Below are 24,140 nucleotides of genomic sequence, written 5' to 3' on the forward strand. Positions count from 1 at the left end.
AAGGAAGAAAGACAGAGATGTTACTAGATTCGATATGTGCAGAGGAATATGCTAGTTGGAAAACGCGCTTTAATAGCGCGTGGTTGTAAGTGGGAGAAAGCCAATCATTTTCCTCTAAAGAATTGTAAAAGGGTTACTTCCATTTCAGTTTGCTGCATCGGTGAAGTGAATTTCGAGAATGATTGGAGTCGGAAAATGTGTTTTGTTTTTGTTTTTGATTTTGGAGTTAAAAAATATATATAATATATGTTTTCTCAAATTTCCATGGGAAAAGGATTGCTCGGGTGGTGGGCCGTCACTGTCAATCCTGACCATGACAACTTTCTTTTATTTTTGCTATCATTTTTTTTTTTTTTTCTATCAATTTAATATTGATAATTTTTTGCAATTAATCTATGCTATACTCCAAAATAAAATAAGCTAAAAAATACTTCCCACCTTATTAAAGTGTGCTGATCAAATTTTTTTTTTAAATATTTGTGTGTATTTTTTTAAATATCAAGATTAGTTTGAATAGTAAAATATTTTTATATATTCTGTAAATAGTAAAAAATAATAATAATAAAATATAAAATAATATTATAAAAATAATAATAAAATAATAAATAATAGTAAGATATTAAGAAGATATTCTCAATATTTAAACTAGGCCTAACACAAATAATTTAAAAAAAAAAAACCATGTAACACCTGTAAGTACCCATGGAATCTCGGTACATGTAACAACATAAAAACAAAAAAAGAGCATAGCCACAAAAGAGATTCCATGTTTTAAGATAGAATAATAATGCAGGAATAATCCTTATTATAATTCTTTATACAATTCTTACTTTAATTCAAACTATTATTTTTATGAATTATTTTATAAAAATATCTTTCAAAAAAATATAATTATGTAAAAAAATTATGAAATTTATTTATGTAAAAAGATATAAATTTTATAAAATTAAAATTTATTTTTAATAAGATAACATATTTATAAAATTATAAATTATTAAAAAAAATTATATGCATATCATTACCTTGTAAATTACTAAATAGAGAATCCCAATTAAGAAAAAAAAAAAACAACTATTTATTCAATAATTGAGCTTGTACCATACCTTGATAAGATCAAGCCTGACCACAAAAATACAACAGCGAATCCAGATGTCCACAGACTTTTCTTTTCTTTTCTTTTTTTTTTTTGGAAAAAATAAGGAATTTTATTAAGAATGCTCCTTTAAGTGAATACAAGAAGATCTCTCATCCATGTCAATAATATCTTCAGATATTTTTATAGTATTTTTTTGTTATTACATGAGCCACTTCAGTTGCTTCTGTATTAACAGTACGTTGAACATAACCAGTGATCAAACTTAGTAAAAGTTTTAATAGCATTCATGTACTGTTCCATTGATCTTCATCACCTTTAATAGCATCGACTACTTGTAAGTTCTAAGGCATCTCCCACTAGAATCACATTCCTCAAACCCAACTCAGTACCAAAAATTGTAGCTTGAAGTGCAGAGAGAGTCTCAGCTAGAAAAACATCTGGATATAAGTCCCTTCTCGCCCTCATGGTAGCCATTACTCTACCTTCTCAATCACGAACAATTACCCCAATCCCAACTTTACAGAGAGTTTGGTCAATTGTCACATTCCAATTAATTTTTTGTGCTTCCTTTGGGGGTAGTACCTAGCAATACTTATGGCTTGTAGGAGTTGCTACATTTGTTATGTTCTTAAGGGCCAAATTTATGAAGTCATGCAAAACCCGTTTTGAATGCATTGCCAACCTACAAGGGTGCAGAAACTCTCTACTAAAAACACGAGTTATTTCTCAACAAAATCTTCTGAGCTACTCTACTACTAGTGCTGCAAACGGTCCGGTCCGGTGATGGATCGAATATTTTCGGTCTATTATTTTTTAGACTAGACCGGACCGAACACCCAAAGGGACCATCGGTCCGGTTTGGTTCAGTCGGTCCGGTCTATTTTTTTTTATTTTTTTTAAATAATTAATAAAAAAAATTTATTTAAAATACTAAATTAAATTAAGTGACTTATTAATGTGGATTATGTAACAAACTCAATAAAAAAATATTTTATATGATCAATGATAATAAATTAGATATATTATTAATTTATATAATTATTATATAATTAACTAATTGATATTATATATTTATTAATTCATAGAATATTAACAAGTGTTAATAGCATATTTAAAATTTTATATTATTAATAGCATCAAAGCAAGCTCTCCACATAAAGGTTTTTTTTTTCAGCATTCGAATTCTCAGTAGCTATATATTGGAAAACTCACTTTCTTGTTGGTATAGCGCGAACATCGCGCTAAGCAAAATACAATCATATATGCTCTTTCTTAACATACAACCAACAAAACATTGCATCATTTATGTGTCACTCTCAAAGCATTATGTTAATAATTTATAATGATATATTTACAGTGATTATGGCAATATTTCAATGTGGCATTTATAATTTTTCAAATCCGATGTATATGTGGAATATGACAGTTCAACTACCTATTTAGCATTTAATAATTTTATTCTTTACGTGGCATTATTAGATCTCTAGTTTCTATATTTTGTAAGTGTTGTGGCCACATTTAATAAGGTGTCAAAAACACTAAATAATAAAGCAGGGACCCTTCAATTTTATTACAATATTGCCCCAAGGCTCCACAGTCTATGTAAAGTTCTAATTAATATACATACATATATATATATATATATATATGTGTTGCCTAATCCAAATGCGGCTCGATCTCAAACTCACCAATATTTAATCCTTTGGTCACATGCGGTCTATTATTTCATGGATCTCAGAATATTATTCGACCACTTTCAAACTTTGAGAGTTATGTATCGTTTGTTTTTACAGTTAATCTCAATTCATCTCATTTAATCATTACATATTTTTTAAATTTTAACACAAAATAAAATAAACAATTTAACTTTTTCAAATCTTAAAATAAAAATAATATTAAAAAATATATATTTTAATAATTTTTTTTTTAATTTTTTAATTTTAATTTCAACTCATTTCATTTACAGAAACAAACAATTAGACTCTTAAACGATTATTGTGCAATAAGTTAGAAGATTTTGAATGCTTATTACATATAGCAGTCAAGAGGTTTATAAGCTACTTTGACTTGTCAATTGAGTTCCTTTTCTTCTTACGATGGGATTGCTAAACGATCACTCAATTAATATTCCGTTTGTGTGATCGTTTGGATTTAAATATTAGAACAGAATATTTATGAGTGGTTTGAATTTAAAGATAAATTTAAATAATTTGTAAATAATAGAATAAAATTTGAATTAATTATTATATTTTATGTAAAAATTTGATAAAGTTATTTTGAGATATGAAACAATTGAATTGTTTATTATATTTTATATGAAAATTTGATAAATTTGTAATGATGAGATTATATGAGAATAGTTGAGGTGAGTTTTGAATTCAAACGAGTTCTTAGTATTGATGCATTCTAATGTACTATTTTGAGATTATTAATATATCAAAAAAGCTATAGACAGTCAATTCAGGCAAACGGCGTGTAAGAAGCTCTCTCAATTTTTTTTTTTCATTTCATTCCCTCCCCCTCTTCATCAGTCCCTCTTTCTCTGCGTTTCTTTTCTACCTCAAGAACTCCCTCTCTCGATCCTTCCATGAAGCTGCACATCCCGTCGAAGACCATGAGTCAGCAACCGCTTGAAGCACTGAAAAAACCTCGACGACAATGTCCCTCCCCTCGAACCCGCCCCCTCCCTCCCTCAGCCGATTGATGGAAGTCTGAGACTACAAATCGCCGCCACCTTCGTCTTCAGCCACAACGTTACGTCGTCTTCCTCGGTTTCCCTATCTCGCCCTAATTCTATATCATCTCTGCCATCTTCCACCTCAAAAGGAATAGCAGCAGGAGAATTATTTTCTTTGTTGCAACTCTTGGAAACCATGTCATCCCTTTGTAATTTATTCCCCACCATGTCAGCTTCTTCTGAAAAAAATATTTTCACCCATAGATCATTCTTCTGCATTTTCTTCTGGTTCTCGACTTCCTTCGCTGATTCTTTCAGTTTCATTGCCTCAAGCTGTTAACAAGAATCAGAAGCACAATTACATTAACTCAAGCCGATAATGGTGATGAAGTGAGTTGCAGAGTTGAGAATGGATGGGTTGACGGTGGGCGTTGGGTTCTGTGTGGAGGAGATGGGGAAAGAGTCTTCAGATGCCATGGAAAAAATAGAAGAAAGAGAAAAAAAAATTTTTGGTGAAGACGATGGTCTTTCAACAAGCTCTTGATAGCATATTGAGATTACAACTCAGTATGAAAATCAATTGCTCGATAGAAAAAGAGAAAATCTCTGCTATGATTTTCTTGCTTATGCAATGTGGGTATTTGCTTGAGTGTTGGTTTCGGTTGTGCATGTGTTGATGCATTCTTCTTCTTGGGCGACTGCTTGTGCACTTGCTTTATTTTCTTCCTTAATACTTACGGACTCAACCACTTGAAGCTCGAGCAAAGACCACAAATCGCCGAAGACCACAATGCAAGAGAAGCACCAACGGAGAAGCAAGAGAAGCACCAACAACACCAATGAAGACCACAAATCGCCGAAGGAAACCAGAGTCGAAGACCACAAATCGCAAGACGTGCAGGAGAATGAAGCAAGAATCGGAACTCTATTTTTCTTTTTTTTTTTTAATTAATAGCAACTATCACGTCATCAATCCAAGTCATCCGACTGCACAGCGACTATAGCTGGCGACTATTCGTAGCGGAACTGTGAATCAATTCTGCTACAGGTACCCGGCATTGGGTACCTGTTGCGGAATCAGCTGACGTGGTGGATACCACATCATCCGATATTATTTAAATAAATAAATAATAAATTAAATAAAAAATGAAAAAGAAAGAAAGCAAGCTGGAAGCATTCGTTGTTTAGGACCCAATAACACCAATACCTCCATTCATCTCCACTTTCCGTTCTTATCTGTAAATACAAACGAATCAGACTCTTAAACGATTATTGTGCAATAAGTTATAAGATTTTGAATGTTTATTACATATAGCAGTCAAGAGGTTTATCAAGCTACTTTGACTTGTCAATTGAGTTCCTTTTCTTTTTATGATGGGATTGCTAAACGATCACTCAATTAACATTCCGTTTGAGTGATCGTTTGGATTTAAATATTAGAATAGAATATTTATGAGTGGTCTAGATTTAAAGATAAGTTTAGATAATTTGTAAATAATAGAATAAAATTTGAATTACTTATTATATTTTATGTGGAAATTTGATAAAATTGTTTTGAAATTTGAAAAAATTGAATTGTTTATTATATTTTGTGTGAAAATTTGATAAATTTGTAATAATGAGATGAGATGAGAATAGTTGAGGTGAGTTTTGAATTCAAACGAGTCCTTAGTATTGATGCGTTCTAATGTACTATTTTGAGATTATTAATATATCAAAAAAGCTATAGACAGTCAATTCGGGCAAATGGGGTGTAAGCAGCTCCCTCAATTTTTTTTTTCATTTCATTCCCTCCCTCTCTTCATCAGTCCCTCCCTCTCTGCGTTTCTTTTCTACCTCAAGAACTCCCTCTCTCGATCCTTCCACGAAGTTGCACATCCTGTCGAAGACCATGAGTCAGCAGCCGCTTGAAGCACTGAAAAATCCCCGACAACAATGTCCCTCCCCTCGAACCCGCCCCCTCCCTCCCTCAGCCGACTGATGGAAGTCTGAGACTACAAATCGCCGCCCCCTTCGTCTTCAGCCACAACGTTACGTCGTCTTCCTCGATTTCCCTATCTCGCCCCAATTCTGTATCATCTCTGCCATCTTCCACCTCAGAAGGAATAGCAGCATCATAATTATTTTCTTTGTTGCAACTCTTGGAAACCATGTCATCCCTTTGTAATTTATTCCCCACCATGTTAGCTTCTTCTGAAAAAAATATTTTCACCCATAGATCATTCTTCTGCATTTTCTTCTGGTTCTCGACTTCCTTCGCTGATTCTTTCAGTTTCATTGCCTCAAGCTGTTAACAAGAATCAGAAGCACAATTACCTTAACTCAAGCCGATAGTGGTGATGAAGTGAGTTGTAGAGTTGAGAATGGATGGATTGACGATGGGTGTTGGGTTCTGTGTGGAGGAGATGGGGAAAGAGTCTTCGGATGCCATGGAAAAAATAGAACAAAGAGAAAAAAAAAATTTTGGTGAAGACAATGGTCTTTCAACAAGCTCTTGATACCATATTGAGATTACAACTCAGTATGAAAATCAATTGCTCGATAGAAAAAGAGAAAATCTCTGCTATGATTTTCTTGCTTCTGTAATGTGGGTATTTGCCTGAGTGTTGGTTTTGATTGTGCATGTGTTGATGCATTCTTCTTCTTGGGTGACTGCTTGTGCACTTGCTTTATTTTCTTCCTTAATACTTACGGACTCAACCACTTGAAGCTCAAGCAAAGACCACAAATCGTCGAAGACGACAATGCAAGAGAAGCACCAACAACACCAATGAAGACCATAAATCGCCGAAGGAAACCAGAGTCGAGACCACGAATCGCAAGACGTGCAGGAGAATGAAGCAAGAATCGGAACTCTATTTTTCATTTTTTTTTTAATTAATAGCAACTACCACGTCATCAATCCACATCATCTGACTGCACCGCAACTGTAGCTGGCGACTATACGTAGCGGAACTATTAATATATATTAATCAATTCTGCTACAGGTACCCGGCGTTGGGTACCTGTTGCGGAATCAGCTGACGTGGTGGATATCACATCATCCGATATTATTTAAATAAATAAATTAAAATTAAAAAAATTAAAAAATTAAATAAAAAATGAAAAAGAAAGAAAGCAAGCTGGAAGCATTCGTTGTTTAGGACGCAATAACACCAACGCCTCCATTCATCTCCACTTTCCGTTCTTTATCTTTTCCCACAATCACTCAGCAGCCAAACGAGAAACTAAACAAAGAAATCTCCAAAGACAAAGGGCCAAAGAAAGAGAAAGGAAAGACATAAAACGCATACCTGATCAGAGAAGGGAAAGTGCAATGTTTTGCGAAAAGCTCTTTTTTCCAGTTATTTTTCATCGTGGATCGCAATGGCTTTTGTGGGGAAGTGGATTAAACAAAGTCAACTTCAGAAGCAAAAGCAAATGAAACTGGAGCTACTAAAAAAAGACTTCCTTTAAAGATCTTTGTATGTCCCCCCCTCTGGGCTTGAAGAAAGTCTCTTTCCCCGCTTTCTTTGTTCTCTGATTTTCGATTATTACATGGAGAAGAACCTGTCTTCATGTTTCGTCCCTCTGGTCGTCTGTGGAGAAGCTTGCTTCCGAAGTCAAATATGTGGGTATATGAAAGAGAGTGTTGCGTTTCAAATGAGAAGATGAAGATGAGAAGAAAATAGGAAGATTATGAGAAGAAGAGATATATCCGAATTTGAATGAAACGCCCCATTTCATTTTTACACGTGGATGGACGTGTACGCGGGAGGTTCCCAACACCGAGTGCGAGTAGAGTTTTTCAATATGAAGTAAGAATTGATAATTAATTGTATAAATACATGTATAAGTGTGTGAATTTGTCTCATTCCTATGCGCGTGTGTATATATACATATATAAAATAATTGATAATATATAAAATGAATATAAGTTGGATCCCATAAAAAGAGAGGTTGTGATATATAATAGGAAAAATATTGGGAGCAGCCACTTTTACACACCTTACGTGGCATCATCCAAACCACACATCTCTCAAATTAACCACACAATGACCTATATATAATTTGTATTATATATATTTACATTTATATATTATCAAATTTATATATATATATATATATATATATATATATATATCTAAGTATATATATATATATATATATATATATATATATATATATATATAGTTTCAACGGCATTTTATATATATAGAGCCTTGAAGAGGATTTATATATAGAGCCCAGTTTATGAATTTATATATGAGATCCTACGAGATATATGTATTTATATATATATATATATATATATATATATAGTTTCTGTGATTTATATATAGAGACATTTATGGATTATATATATTCTTAGTATGTTTAAGTGACAGACCCACATATAGAGATCCAGAGAGAGTCCCTTATATATATATATATATATATAGAACATATAGTGAGCAGAAAAGTAGCTGCTTCCATGCATGCAAATGCTACCCGCCTCCTGCACAATACCCCAGACGTACTGTCACAAAAAAACCCCACAAACTTGAGTTAAAATACACCCAAAAGAAGCAAAGGCACAAAAAAAAAAAAGTTTACAGAGTTTGAAATAAAAACTAGTTTTCAAATTAAAAGATAATTAAATTGAAGTTGAGTTTTCTTTTTAGGCCCCGTTTGGATGTTAGAACGTACTGAGTTTGAATCTAACATTCAAACACTCAACTCCCAAATCATTAAACATTACTTAACTCAAAACCTCTTTACACATAAGACATTTTTCAACTCAACACCTCTATACACATATGACTCAGAACATTTTTCAACTTTCTATAAATAAATATAAACTTATATTAATATCTAAATACATCTAAATTTATCTTAAGTGGGTCCTATAAAATTCATTCCATCATCTCAACTCACTACTATTCATAAACAACCTAACTCATTTCAACTCAGCTCAACATCTAAACAGAACCATATGTAAAACAGTAGTTATCCAAACATGATAACGTCTTTTTAGAGCATACGGATGTGTATGCCTAAAGCTTTTAATTACCTAAAATTTAGTTTTTTTTTTTTTAATTCCTCTCCATCCAATTGCCTATTTTAGGAGAAGGTTTTAGGATTTGAACAGTAACTCTCTAAATAAGGAGAGTTACTATTCATCCATAAATTAGTAAATACAAATTTTTATTCTAACCAACAAAATAAATTATTTTTTCAATTATCTACACTTTCTATCATACTCATATTTGTTATAGTTAAAATTTGAAAAAAAATGTCACCATTGAGATGATCCTTTTTTTTAAAAAAAAAATTAACCATTTGTAAAAATATGCTTTTTTTTTTCTAAATATTATTTTTACAAAGCATTGATTTTAAAAATATTATCGTTTAAAGAAACAAGTAGTTTAAAAGAATCGTTACAAATGAAAAATAAAAAACATGGGTACAAAAAATAATTAAATAATTATAAAAATGTGAAAAAAAATAAGTTAAAAAATTTTCTTCTGCTCTTTTCCTGAAAGATAAAAAAAATGAGAAATTATAGATTCAGTCGCTCGGGATAAATGTCGTGTAAGCGGCTGCTGATGTGGATTCATTTAATTGAAACGCACCGTTTCAATTTCAGAAATTTCCCTCAAATTTTTTTCCTCATTGCAACGCACCGTTTCGTTTCAATTCCACAGCCTTCTCTAAAAAGATTTTTCCTTCCTCATTCCCACCCTATGCGTTTCCTCTCCTCGGTTTAGAACTCCCTCTCTCAATCCTTCCACGATTACCTTTCTGTCGAAGACGGTGATTCCATCCCCTCGAAGCGCCTTCGTCGAGGATGGTACGTCCCTCCCCTCGAAGCCGTCGCCCTCCCTCCCTCAGTGTCGTGATGGTTCTCTGTGTAGGTATTGTGGGTATTTATATTTTTCCATTCGTTGGGTCTAAAGTGCTTTGTGTTCTCTCTAATTTCACTCCATTTCAAGATTAAGCCAATCAAATCTTTGGATGTGAGAGTTTATTGTTGTTGTTGTTGGGTTTGGGAATTAATCGTTGGTGGAAAAGAAAGGAGTTGAAGTAGTTCAAAAGATGTAACCTACCGGATCGTGAAGGATTTGGGTGTTGGTATTTGCTTCTTGATCTATAAATACGGAGTACAGGGAAATAGCTAGAGCAAAAGTCAACAACTTACTTGAAAAAGTATAACATTTTGCTCTCATATGATGATAATTGATGTTTCAGCTCTAAATGCAAGTTCTAAGAGCATAGAAGCAAACATTGCCGCAAGAACTCTTTCTAGTGACATCCATCCTCAGTCTGGTTCTTTTCAGTGTTGTTTGTTCTATGTTGGGTTTTCTACGTTCTTGTTTATTTTTTTATTGTATTTTTCAAATAAAATATTTTGGAATATGACAGGTTTTTGAATGCTATGTTATGGAGTATTATGTGGACAATAAGTCGATGCTCTGAATTACAAAGGAATGAAGGCAGCATGGTAATGTGCTGGATATTGAATTCTATGGATTAATATGCCTATTCTTTGTTGCTTTCTCGGCAACAGAGAGTAGAACAAAAAAGTACATACCTCGGACGAACCCGTTTCGTATAGATGAAAACAACAGTAGAACTGTAGAAGAATGAACTAAAAGAAATTCCTTAGCCAAACTAATGAAGAGAAAAGAAAAATGAAAAAAAGTAGAGCTTTTCTAGATTATTCTCGGATGCTTGAAAACAGATTATATTTTCCTTTCAGCGATAGAGAGAGTGAGTCTCTTCTGGTAGTTGTGTTGCAGTTGTCAAACGGTCATGGAACTAAAGACCAAAGAGAGAGAAAGAGAGAGGAGCGGACAATAGTGGTGTTCTACTGTTGATGAAGATGAGACCCACGAAGATCACCAAAATGCTCTCTTGAAGTTCATTTATCCACATTGAGAGACCCCTTCCTTTGAAGACTAAGAGCTCGTGCACTTGTTGTAACTTTATTTCTTTCAGATGATTAGCTTTTTTCTTTTATTTTTGTTTGTTTTTCGTTTTTTTTTCCTAAGTGGCAGGCTAATGTGGCAGGCGACTCCTCCACCGTTGTAACTTCCAACTGTACGTAGAAGAATTAAAAAATAAATAAAATAATTAAAGATATACAAATAAATGAGTAGAAAATTTAATAAATAAAATAAAATATTATTTTAATAAAATAAAAAATTACACGTATGAAGTTATGAAAAGATGAATAAAATTTAAAAAAAATATAATTTTTAACTAAAATTTGAGAAAAAATTTAACTAAAATGATCTTATCTGCATGAACGAATCCTTTGACAAAGAACAAGTTGGACTTGGGTCCCAAATTCACGTGCCTCCTCCACTTATTTTCTCCCCCCTTTCTTTAGCATTTTCTGCATTCATTAATTTTCCCGTATTTGTTGACTGTCGTTACAAAACCAAATCCGAAGTCGAAAGAAAGAGGAAAAGCGGAAATAAAATAGCGGTGACTGCTGAGACTCTCACCTCCCTATGGCCGACCCATGCAACCCTTCTTTCCTCCTTTACATCCCAACCAAATCTACTTGATTTGCATCAAACTTTTTCAGGTTCCAGATTCCATGGCTCTCCTTCGCCGTTACAGTTCCTCGTAACGGCCTTGGGAAGAAGCAGAGAGAAAGAAAGCACATTATCTGAATCTTGTACCCGACGATCTCACATATCGGATCTTAAAGCTTTTAACTTTACTTTCACTGAATAGCCAAACAAACAGTGAATCTTAAAGCAAGCAAAATCTGTGTGCAGCGATACAGATACAGCAAAAGCCAGCAAGCTAGAGAGCAGAGATCCTCCTAAAAGCAAAAGCTGTAGAGTCGAGGCTGAACAAGGGAGGTAGAAAAATGGGGTTCACCATGAGTCTGAATCTACTACTTCTCGTAGCCATGGTGGCCACCAACATCCTCTCCCTCTACCATCTCTCCTCCACTATTCAAACCTCTGGGAAACCCCCAGCTCCGCCTCCTGTCCCTGACCGACTTCTTCACCAGCTCAACACCATACGCGCCACCATCAACCGCCTCACCCGCCTCCAACCCACCCCCAATCCTGCCACCAAAGCCGCCGCCGGCACCGCCACCATACCATCGGATCTCCTCCTCTACTCCCTCCTCTCTCCCATCGCCACCTCCTGCCACTACCACCCAGACCTCCTCCACCGATATATGAATTATACCCCATTCTCTCTCTGCCCCCAGGACTCCGACGGGGTGGCCGAGTCCCTCATCCTGCGTGGCTGCCATCCACTCCCTCGCCGCCGGTGCTTCTCCAAAACCCCACCAAAACCCACCTCGTCTCTTTCCCACGACCCGTTCTCTCCTTCGCTACCGGATCAAAACGTTGTGTGGGATAAATACACTTGCAAAAGCTTCAACTGCCTCGTTCGCTCTTACCCAAACCTGGGTTTCAACCTCTCTGCGGAAGCCACCCGATTGATGAGCTACAGGGACGACCTCGACCTCCCGATCCCACAACTGTTACAGATTGCCAAGGCGGCTAATTCTGTGCTTCGTCTCGGCCTCGACATTGGTGGCGGGACTGGGACTTTCGCGGCGCGGATGAAGCTCTACAATGTGACTGTGGTGACAACGACGATGAACCTCGGCGCTCCGTACAACGAAGCGGTGGCTCTGAGAGGCCTGGTTCCGCTGCACGTGCCGCTGCAGCAGCGGTTTCCGGTGTTCGACGGGGTGGTGGATCTCGTGCGTTGCGGCCACGCCGTGAATAGGTGGATACCGTTGACGGCGATGGAGTTCATGCTTTACGACGTGGATAGAGTGTTGAGGGGTGGAGGGTACCTGTGGCTGGATCATTTCTTTAGCAAAGGGGTGGATCTTGACAAGCTTTATGCGCCGTTGATTGGGAAATTGGGGTACAAGAAGGTGAAGTGGGCGACGGGGATCAAGGCCAATTCGAAGAACGGGGACGTTTACTTGACTGCGCTTTTGCAGAAGCCTGTGTCCAAATGAAGGGGGAGTTTGAGGTAAGGTAGAGAAAATTTTCTGTGTTGTATGCAAAATGTCAGAATTTTATAGTGCTTTAGAACTTGGGTGGAGTTTGCTGTGCATTTAGAATTAGGTTGCAGTATGTTAAATATAAGTTGGTCGGATCCAGCATTTGTTGGTGCTACTTTCAATGTGAGTATGCTCGGTTTTTTGGTGAGAGGACAATTGAGTGTAAAGGGTGTTGCTTATGCGTTAGTTGGAAAAAAGTTGAATCCGGTTGGTGAAGGCAAGGAATTTGTTGCTCTTTCTGATAGCATAGGAGAGAATTTGGTTGCTTATTATATTTATATTTATGTCTTTGAGGCTCTGCCAATTCCAATTGATTTTGATGAGATATTGTCCACAGCACAGATCTGTCTTGTACTTTTGTTTGCTAAAGTATGGCTGCAATATCATCGAATTATTTCAGTGTTTCTGGAGGTAGATATTGCCTTAAATTCACAAACTTATTGTCATTTTGGCACTCTCTTTTGATGTGCCCAAGTTCAACAATCAGAATCCGCATCTACGTAACTGTTCTGGAACCGTTTTTTTTTTTTTTTTAATAAGTAAAAAGAATCGAGTTTCTTGAGCCCTAGATCAGTAACCTTTTCACCCGAGTCCTGCTATGGCTGTGATATCGTCACTAGTTTTCTTGAGATCTCTACTGTATACAGGTATAATCTTCCCTTCTAGAGTGAATGAGTTTTCCTGAGAAGTGAACCTTTGTTTTTGGGCTGTGCAATGGATTCTGGTAAAGAAAGTGAGTTGGCATGCTATGCATTAAACTGGATAATCCCTTAAAATGCACATATACTCTAGGCAAAGGTTAATAACCCATAGTAGTGATGAATTGTTCGTCAGTCAACATTTTCAATCTAATTCAAGAACAAATGCTTTTGATAAGTAAGAAGATATCTTATTGATATTGAAATAGGCATAGCTCAAGTACACAGCAAGTATACAAGAGATTACACCTAGTTAGGAACTAGAGACGGATATAAACTGTCTATTTATTGCATAAAATGGACACAAGCCAACTAGTAATGGATACACCTAGCATCAATAAAAAATCAAATAGGATACAACTTTATTGCATAAGTTTACATGCGCAGAAAACTGAATAGGATTGTCAAAAATTAATGGGTTCCTTACGAATCCAAACAACCTAAAGACATCATATTCTTGCTTGGCTAAGTTTCGTAAATCATTATGATCTGTGGTGGTTTGATCCTTCTGTGAGTTATACTGTCATATCCTAGGAAGTCCAGCAAGTTCTAATCCCTGGAGGATTTGATTTTCCTTTTCTCTCTGTAGCCTGTTCTCTATTTTCTCCTCATGAAACTTAAAAATGAATCTATCTAAATTAATGAACAGGTACCAAGATCCAAAATTGTCTATTCATGCTTCTTTCTGCAACTTATATTTTGACCGCTTTTGGTGGATTCTGGTTGGCTTGCAGGTATTGATTGCTGAGAATATTGCCCCCCTCAAAGGATTGGATACCGTGATTTCGTACACTCCTAGAAGATATAGTCCTTGGGAAAGTAGTTTAGCAAGCAAAATATATTACTTCTAGCAGGGTGGGTTATACACTTACATCTTATAGGGGATGTAAGGGGTCGTAGAATGCAAAGCATAAGAGTTATAATTATGGTTGTATATCTACAGGGATCTGGGACCTTTGGGGGAAAGGTTTATATGAGGTGGGTGGAAATTTTTAGGTACTCCTGATTTGGTATTAACATCCTACCATAAAATGTAGTCCTAACTTTCAATGGCATGACATATTGTGATGAGACAGGAGTAATTACTCGTGGATAACCTTTATTAACATCCTACCATAAAAGTGAAAGTATGGATTCCATTGCATGTTAAAAAGTGGGGAAAGGAAGCAAAGCATAGAGAAAGGGTAACAAAAAAGAAGGATAAAAACTCTTTGCCTTTTTAGGTGCTATTGCTGCCTGGTAATACAGCCAGAAAGGGTTCATAGAAATCATGTGCCGCCAAGTTGGATAATCTGGCTTTATTCTATCACGACCCTGTCTTGTTGACAATCTTGTCTCCACTACCAGCTAAAAAGGAAAATCATTTCACTCTTCATTTAAGCTTTTACTTTGTCGATTATGGGTGAGTTTGGTTACCAAACTTAATTCATCTCAACTCATCATTATAATTTTTTCAAATCTCAATAGAAAATATAATAAACAATTCAACTTTTTCAAATCTCAAAATAATAATAATATTAAAAAATAATATTCTAATAATATTTTATCATCTCAACTCAACTCAACTCATTTCAATATCCAAACACAACCTATGTTGTTAACTTTCTTGAATATCAAACCTCTTTTTTATAATGGTAAGGGGTTTGAACCTAGTTCTCTAATATCAACCTTAGATTAACGTGGATGCTTATATTCTGAGACGGCCATGACTCTGTTTCTATTGATTGCCAGCCTCTTGACTGTTAGCTTATTTGTCATATTAGCACTCATCTTCTTAGTGAAGACAAGAACGCCAATTGACATTCATATAATCCCTCTTTCTTAAACAGACAAATGCTACTCTAAGGTAGTCCCCTTCCAAAACCAAAATATCGACCAGAAAGGAAGCAGTTTTTGGCTGACACAGCATCCTTGCAACGTTTCTACATCATCTTTATGCTAGTTTCGCCTCAACAGGTTTTGCACATCAAGTCCACCTTCACAAATGCAAAGCATGTTAAAAAAGAAAAGAAAGAAAGAAATATCCAGTTCAGAAGCTCGTGCAAAAACAATGATAAGAATAATATCGTCTGGATCTAGAGAAAATAATCAATTCCAATGCCTCGTAGAGTGATATCTGGCAGCCTCTTTTAATGACAAGGATACAATGAAGTTAGCAACTTCTAAGTCTTGTTAGAATTATACCGGTGCTACCCGCACCCCCGGTGTCCAGTCCGTCGACGATTCCCCGTGGGGTGACAATTTGGGCCCCCGAACCTTAGAGCACTACCTCCCGTGGGTAGGTGCCCCCGTCTAGATGGCGGGGGTGGATTGGCCACTCAATACGTTCGTTGCCCATCCAACATTGCGTTACACGGTTACGAAATACACTATACAAATCTTACAAAAATTCCAACAACATCGTACAAAGTATTACAAAATACAATTCTTATAAATCCAAACAAAAATAAAAATAAAAACTTAAAAATAAGAAATCTAACAAACCGAACAACAGACCCACTGGCCACAACCATGGTCATGGGTTATACAAATTTATGGGCAGATCTGTATGGCCCATGGTCGCCACAGTCATGGTCGTGGGTCATTAAACTTAAAGACCCGTCACGGCATCACGGGCTCACGGTCGTAGCCACTAGAGTTGGGCAGCAAAGCACCACCACCTGCCACCTTGTCCGGCATCCACCTAGCCGAGGCAAGGGCCCTTGTTCGCAGATGGGGGTGTGCAGGCAGAGTTGGGAGCCGGGGGCTAGGCCCAAGCCAGCCTGGGGCTTACCCTGGCCCATGCACTATATATATGTTTAAAAAACACTCTTAAAAACGACATCGTTTACAGTTAGGTTTAAGTTTAAACCTAACCCTCCACCTCCCCCTGTCTTTTTCTCCTCCCACCTTCTCTCTCTCTCTCTCTCTCTCTCTCTCTCTCTCTCTTCTTCTCCTCCCCTCTCTTTTCTTCCTCCTCATCCTTCTCCTAGGCTCATTTTCTCCCTTTCTCATTCTCTTTGACTCTTCCTCCCCCGCGAAATTGAATGGTCGTGGGTTTGTGAAGGGAACCGTGGCCACAAGTGGCCGTGATTTTGTGAAGAGACCCACAACAATGGTTGTGGTTCTTTGTAGAGTTTGCTTAGATATGTTGTTTTAAATCTTTTTGTTGTTTTCTGAGTTGTGGATTTTCCATTATTTTGGATTTTTTTAGCTCTTTCGATTGTTTTTAACTTATTCATCGTGGGTGGGCGGGGTAGGGGCAAGCGGATTGCCCCCACTCCACCCTCGGTATCTAAACAGGAGGCACCCCGATACCAAGGTACGGGGGCTCAAACTGTCCCCCCCTTGGCCCATGCGTGGGCGGGTAGCACTCCTAGCAGCTGCTAGTCATTACTCATGAGAACAAAGTTACAAATAGAAGTTCTCTCATCTCTGACGACTTAGAGGAAGAGAAGGAGAAGTAGGGAAGAGGGAGACGAAGACAAAGGAGAGAGAAGTAGAGGATGGTGGCATGGGTCATGGCCACTGGCATTGAGGCATGAAAGTCTAACAAACGGGAAGAAAAATCAGAAGAGAATAGTGGAGAAGATGAGGGAGGGGGAGGGGGAGGGGGAGGGGGAGGGGAGGTGGCTGGGAGTCTAGAATGAGAGAATGAGAAAAGAGAGAGAAAATGTGATATTTATACATAGGGTTTTGTAACCTTGTAATGAAACAACGTCATTTTGGGATTTCATTATGAACCTATTATGTGTGCGTGTGTGTGCAGGCCGAACGGGGATATCCTACGCAGGCCTAGGCCTAACTTGGGCTCCATCTCCACATGGCTTCACCATGCAAGAAGATGCCCCGCAGGCTACAATTGACAGGTGGGAACCAAAAGGGGGCATGGATGGACAGGCGGTGGCGTCCGTCGTCCACCCCTAGTTAGAAAGAATCTTATTATAGGATACATTAGTGGTTATCTCTTACCAATTGCATGTGTCCATATTTCAGTTTCTGCATTGTTCCATCTAACAAGATGAAAATCTTGATGGTGGCCTGCATACAAAATAGATTAAGGATCATCAACAATATAAATGCAGTTTCCATGTGATCCAAGGGATAGCATTATATATTCACAAACATGCTAACTAAATTAAAGATACCTTTGGCTTATATTAGTATGGTGAAACAAAGCTTTCATAACTTCCATTGGCTCGGGTAGATTTTAAAAAGAAAAATCTTCTCTTATAAATATCCTAAATAATATATATAATATATATACACACACACTTCATGGCTACAAAAGAGGATGATGGGGTATAAGGTTTTACATCATAAATGATGCTTTTCTTGTTAAAATTTTGAGATCTTTTTAATATTGAAGAAAAACATAGAGAGGTAAGAAAGTTGAGAAATTGTTTATCTCATAGCTAGGCATTGATCACGATATCTAAATCTATTGTCATTTTATAGCACTACCAATGGATTTTTCATCTTATCATTTAAAATACATCATCAAAATCTATTTTTATTTTATTTTACATACTGATTTTTACAATAGATCATAAATCAGCTTATCTATTTTTTCTTCATATCATTTAAATATTATACTTTTTAATATTTTTTTATTCATTTCAAATATTTTCTCTAGCTATTAATGATATCCTCAAATCTTTTGATATTTGCAATATATCTCCATATACAATGTCATATAATTATATTATATTTTAAATTAATTCAAATTTATAAACTAAACCAAAATATAAATTAATTCAAAAAATAAAAAGAAGATATTATATAATGAAAAAAAGAGATTATATAATGAAAAAAAAAAAAGAGATTAATTCAACTTCAAATTTTGTCTTTGGCGGCTAGCAAAGAAGTGTGAGAATGAGAGAGATGATCTGAAATGAAAATAAATGATTTTTGAAGAAATGGAGAAAATCAACAGTAGGAGAGAGAAACTTGGGGTGGGCAGTGGGGCCCCGTCCCTTCCCCCCGCTCCGCACCCCTCCCATTTTTAATATAAAAAAATTATAGTTTTTAATATTTATATAAATAATTTATATAAATATATTGTATATAGATATATACAATTTATTAAAAACTTGAATTCAACTTCAAGTTAATGGATTGTCTTGACCTCCTACACCAACCTTTATATAGGAGGACAATGCAATACAATAGTCATATTTAAGCAATGTGAGACTTACTGTTAAGTCCCACATTGCTTAAGTATGACTATTGTATTGTCTTGACCTCCTATATAATGGTTGGCATAGGAGGTCAAGACAATCCAAAATATAACTCTAATAAATTTATATTTTTTTAAAATGTATAAATTATATTATAATTTGGGTCTAAAAAAAATTTTAGATATTGAGTTGAGCGGGGGGCGGGATGGGGTGCGGTTTCAACCCTACCCCCCGGTAGTGGGGCGGGGACTTCAAGTTAATGGATTGTCTTGACCTCCTATGCCAACATTTATATAGGAGGACAATGCATTACAATAGTCATATTTAAGTAATGTGAGACTTACTGTTAAGTCCCACATTGCTTAAGTATGACTATTGTATTGTTTTGACCTCCTATATAATGGTTGGCCTAGGAGGTCAAGACAATCCAAAACATAACTCTAATAAGTTTATATTTTTTTAAAATGTATAAATTTCAATTTATAATTGAAATTATATTATAATTTGGGTCTAAAAAAAATTTTAGATATTGGGTTGAGCGGGGGGCAGGGCGGGATGCGGTTTCAACCCCAGCCCCCGGTAGTGGGGCGGGGGGTGGGCCAAGCGGGTAGCACCCCTAAGAGAAACTAATTTAAAATGTTTATATTTATGAATAGTTCCCTCTATATCTAGCATGCTACTATAGCATAATGTAAAATTAAGGATGAAATACAAGATCTATTGGAGGGTACTTTTAAGAGAATTGTTTTATATTTAAAAAAAAAAAAAAATTGTATTATAGAGCATCCTATGATTTGCAGCAGCTGCATGATGATTCAAGAAAAAATTTCTCTCCAAGGATTTATAGAGAATAATAATATTTGCATGAAATTCCAAGTAGATTGGAATTCTAGGAATGGAGATATATATAGAATATTGACCTAAAAATGGAGTTCTTGGATTATGACAAAGAACTGGGACATTGTACTGCATATAAATTTCGAAAGATCTATGGTGGTATAAAAATTCATTGGCATCGTTAATGGAATCACATTTGATATTACAAAGATAGTTGAATGTCTCCACACACAATTCCTCTTGCAAAAAGTTCTAGATCTGCAAAGTTTGACCAAAAAACTCCCACATGGTCTCTAGTATCTCCGGCCTCGTTACTGATCAGATGTCCAAAACCATATTGGAGTAATTTTTTTTTTTTTTAGCATTTTTGGAATAAAGTCTCGACTAATCTTGGTAGTGTACAAGTTCTTCACAAAATTTTCTCATAACTACACTTGGATAATGCAAAGAAAAATTCTCCTTATCCTATGGCCTAAAAATTGTTTGCATTCAAGAATTTTAAAACCGGATTAGAAAAAAATCGAGAAAGTTTTTCTTCATTTGTTTTTACAACTCCTCTCAACTCATATCATTTAATCTAATTTAATCATTACAATTTTTTCAAAATTTCACACAAAATAAAATAAACAATTCAAATTTTTTCAAATCCCAAAATAAAAATAATAGTAAAGATATATATTCTAATAATATTTTATTCAACTTTTTACTTTAATTTCAACTCATCTCATCTTATTTACGAAAACAAACGGTGATCTTTTTCTGCAATAAAATCCTATTAGATGATCCATTTACATCTCGAGAGAAAGAATCAAAACCTTCTTTGACATGCATTATTGGAATTATTTTGGAGATTTACATATTAACATGCCTGTCCTAAGGGCTTTTTCTGGATATTTGAGTCTCGATCCAACTTTTCAACAAGATGACAAGTTCCAAAATTCATGTCTTTTAGTACACAATATTTTTCACATTTTAAATGAGAAATATTTTTATAAAATATCTTTAAAAAATAACATCATTTTATAAAAATACCATCATTATAACATGGTTGTATATATCATTACTTTTGATTCACAGCAAGGCAGTAAGATTTCATCAAAATGGTAAGCCAAGCATAAAATGTTACCGAACTCTCCAGAAGCTTGCAAGCATTGAGCTCAAACCCATCAACCCCCTTTTTCGTATTATCGATTTTAATCATATATTTTAAGAGTGATAATGTTTTTCATCCTAAGTTTTATTAGTTTTACTTATAAATCATTTCATATGTCGATTAATAAATTGATAGCAATTTATAATATTTTTCATATTTAAATTAGTTTAATTAAATACATCTTGCCTAATCCGAATGGTCGCAACTCACATATTAATAAGAAGTGCAATATGTGTTTTCAAGATTAATAAGTGTGAAAATGAAGCCCAGCCAAAACAGCGAATGAAAAAAAAAAATGAACCAAAGCATATTTGCGGCGAATTAAAACTCGTTGGAATAAAAAATATACATTAATGTAATAAACTATTAGCGGCGACCATACATTGCCGAAAATTATCACCTTCAGCGATTTATATGCGCTGCAAATATACGTTTAGGTACTATCGTGTCGACTTGTGAAATCGACGCAACTATATTTTGCGGCAATAACTTTTTTTGCGGCGACTTCTCGTCCGTAGGAATAGCTAATTTCACGACGAAAACTGAGATTTATGTGATTTTAGTCTCGTCATTTGCGGCGACTATTATCGCCATAAATTACCTCTTAGCGACGATATCACAATATCGCTGGGATTGGTAGAAAGTTTTTTGCGGCAATTTTCTTAATTATTTACGACGCTATAGGTCGTCGCTTTTGATTTTTCCCAACGATTTTGCACCAAACAGGAACGCTCTTTTGCGACGTGTCATGGCATTATTTGGGGCGAATAAAATTCGCCGAAAAAAGTGGTTTTCCTAGCAAGTTTTGCCTTTCGCTACGATGTATCAGAAAATGCATCTTTATTTCGTCGAACGACCAGTGATCAATATCTCGCCGCAATTGATCAAGTGCAGCGATTTGTGCATGTATTAGCGGCGATTTTGAGCACTGCAAAAACCATATTTTTTTGTAGTGTTAAAATGTGTGGTATCATTGTATATATGAATGAGAATGACAATTACTATAATGAATGAATAATATTTTTCATATTTAAATTAGTTTAATTAAATACATCTTGCCTAATCCGAATGGTCGCAACTCACATATTAATCCTTAGCTCCCCTATAGTCTTTTATTTCATGGATATCAGATCATTATTGACAGTAACTTGTCGTTTGAGTTCTTTTTCTTTTTATGACGGGATCATAAGTTTGTTTTAGTTATATAGTTTATGAAAAAATCTATTCATCATTTTTTTTTTTATCGTTCTCTTATTATTTTATGATATGATATTAGATGATAGGTTCATTAGTGAAATGTAATAAATAGTCTCAAATAATCTAATGTCTCTTCATGATTTATTAGGTTTTGTGAAAGTGAATACGAAAATTTGATTTTTTTTTTTTATAGATAATTTGCTTTGTAAAAATAGATAGATATATTTAAATAATTAAATATAATAGTTTTTAACCATAATTTGAATTTTCTTTTGAAAATTCTTCTTTTAAAAATGAGAGAACCAAACATTATCACACGTCTTTTTGTCAATGCTTCAGTTCAGAAACCCTTATCTGGGTAACAGCAAACAGCAAGACAAAGCAGACAGGTCACAAGGATGCCACTTTCTCAACCATCATTCTGCATGAACGAATCCCTTTATCAAGCAACAAGTTGGGGTCTTTTGGTCCCTGATTCACGTGCCTCCTCTTATTTCTCTCCCTTTCTTTAACATTTTCTTTCTGCATTCATTAATTTTCCACTCTCTGTTACAGAACCAAACCCGAAGTCGAAAGAAAGAGGAAATGCAGAAATAAAATAGTGGTGACTGGTGAGACTCTCAGAGTCCTTATGGCCGACCCATGCAACCTTACTTTCCTCCTTTAGATCCCAACCAAATCTACTTGATTTTTATCAAACTTTGTGAGGTTCCAGATTCCATGGCCCCCCTTCGTCATTACAGTCCCTCGTGATGCCCAGGGAAGAAGAAGAAGCAGAGAGAAGGAATACACATTATCTGAATCTTGTACCCGAAGCTCTCCCACGGGATCTTACAAGCTTTTGACTTTACTTTCACTGATTAGTCAAACAAACAGTGAAGCTTAAAAGCAAGCAAAATCTGTGTACAGCGATACAGATACAGCTAAAGCCAGCAAGCTAGAGAGCAGAGATCCAGGCTAAAATCTAAAGTTGTAGAGACTGAAACTAGCTAGGGAGGCAAATAAATGGGGTTCACAATGAATCTGAATCTGCTGCTTCTCGTAGCCATGGTGGCCACCAACATCCTCTCCCTCTACCATCTCTCCTCCACAATTCAAACCTCTGGGAAGCCCCCTACTCCACCTCCTGTCCCTGACCGACTTCTCCACCAGCTCAACACCATACGCGCCACCATCAACCGCCTCACGCGCCTCCAACCCACCGCCAATCCTGCCACCAAACCCACCGCTGCCTCTGCCACCCTCCCGCCAGATCTCCTCCTCTACTCCCTCCTCTCTCCCATCGCCACCTCCTGCTACTACCACCCAGACCTTCTCCACCGATTTATGAATTATACCCCATTCTCTCTCTGCCCCCAGGACTCCGACGGGGTGGCCGAGTCCCTCATCCTGCGTGGCTGCCATCCACTCCCTCGCCGCCGGTGCTTCTCCAAAACCCCACCAAAACCCACCTCGTCTCTTTCCCACGACCCGTTCTCTCCTTCGCTACCGGATCAAAACGTTGTGTGGGATAAATACACTTGCAAAAGCTTCAACTGCCTCGTGCGCTCTTACCCAAACCTGGGTTTCGACCTCTCTGCGGAAGCCACCCGATTGATGAGCTACAGGGACGACCTCGACCTCCCGATCCCACAACTGTTACAGATTGCCAAGGCGGCTAATTCTGTGCTCCGTCTCGGCCTCGACATTGGTGGCGGGACCGGGACTTTCGCGGCGCGGATGAAGCTCTACAATGTGACTGTTGTGACAACGACGATGAACCTCGGCGCTCCATACAACGAGGCGGTGGCTCTGAGAGGCCTAGTTCCGCTGCACGTGCCGCTGCAGCAGCGGTTTCCGGTGTTTGACGGTGTGGTGGATCTCGTGCGGTGCGGCCACGCCGTGAATAGGTGGATACCATTGACGGCGATGGAGTTCATGCTTTACGACGTGGATAGAGTGTTGAGGGGTGGAGGGTACCTGTGGCTGGATCATTTCTTTAGCAAAAGGGTGGATCTTGACAAGCTTTATGCGCCGTTGATTGGGAAATTGGGGTACAAGAAGGTGAAGTGGGCGACGGGGATCAAGGCCAATTCGAAGAACGGGGACGTTTACTTGACTGCGCTTTTGCAGAAGCCTGTGTCCAAATGAAGGGGGAATTTGAGGTAAGGTAGAGAAAATTTTGTGTTGCATGCAAGATGTCAGAATTTTGTAGTGCTTTAGAACTTGGGTGGAGTTTGCTGTGCATTTAGAACTAAATTCAACTATTGGAGTATGTTAATGCCTAATTTGGTCATGCACCTCATATCAAGAGATGAGATATTTTAT

At 36.5% G+C, this 24,140-nt stretch overlaps 2 protein-coding genes across 3 annotated transcripts; both read left to right on the forward strand.

Annotated features, from left to right (window-relative positions):
• The first annotated feature begins 11,156 nt into the window (after positions 1-11,156).
• Positions 11,157-14,600, forward strand: LOC108990260. 2 transcript variants are annotated; one of them, XM_018964165.2, is made up of 2 exons: positions 11,157-12,758; positions 14,222-14,600. In XM_018964165.2, exon 1 carries the CDS (start codon positions 11,620-11,622, stop codon positions 12,742-12,744), a length of 1,125 nt encoding a protein of 374 aa, XP_018819710.1. In that variant the 5' UTR covers positions 11,157-11,619; the 3' UTR covers positions 12,745-12,758; positions 14,222-14,600. The 2 variants fall into 2 exon arrangements, with proteins under 2 accessions (XP_018819710.1, XP_018819711.1); XM_018964166.2 differs by having other exon boundaries at positions 11,157-12,763; positions 14,222-14,558.
• A 7,555-nt stretch (positions 14,601-22,155) lies between these two features.
• On the forward strand, positions 22,156-24,140 carry LOC108990275. Its single transcript, XM_018964192.2, has one exon. The coding sequence runs from the start codon at positions 22,839-22,841 to the stop codon at positions 23,961-23,963; it is 1,125 nt and encodes a 374-aa protein (XP_018819737.1). The 5' UTR covers positions 22,156-22,838; the 3' UTR covers positions 23,964-24,140.

Source organism: Juglans regia, chromosome 4 (assembly GCF_001411555.2).
Source record: "Juglans regia cultivar Chandler chromosome 4, Walnut 2.0, whole genome shotgun sequence".
Classification (NCBI taxonomy): Eukaryota; Viridiplantae; Streptophyta; class Magnoliopsida; order Fagales; family Juglandaceae; genus Juglans; species Juglans regia.

Bases quoted from the DNA above. Each gene is read 5' to 3' on its own strand.
- LOC108990275 (XM_018964192.2), top strand. From the start codon at position 22,839: ATGGGGTTCACAATGAATCTGAATCTGCTGCTTCTCGTAGCCATGGTG.
- LOC108990260 (XM_018964165.2), top strand. From the start codon at position 11,620: ATGGGGTTCACCATGAGTCTGAATCTACTACTTCTCGTAGCCATGGTG.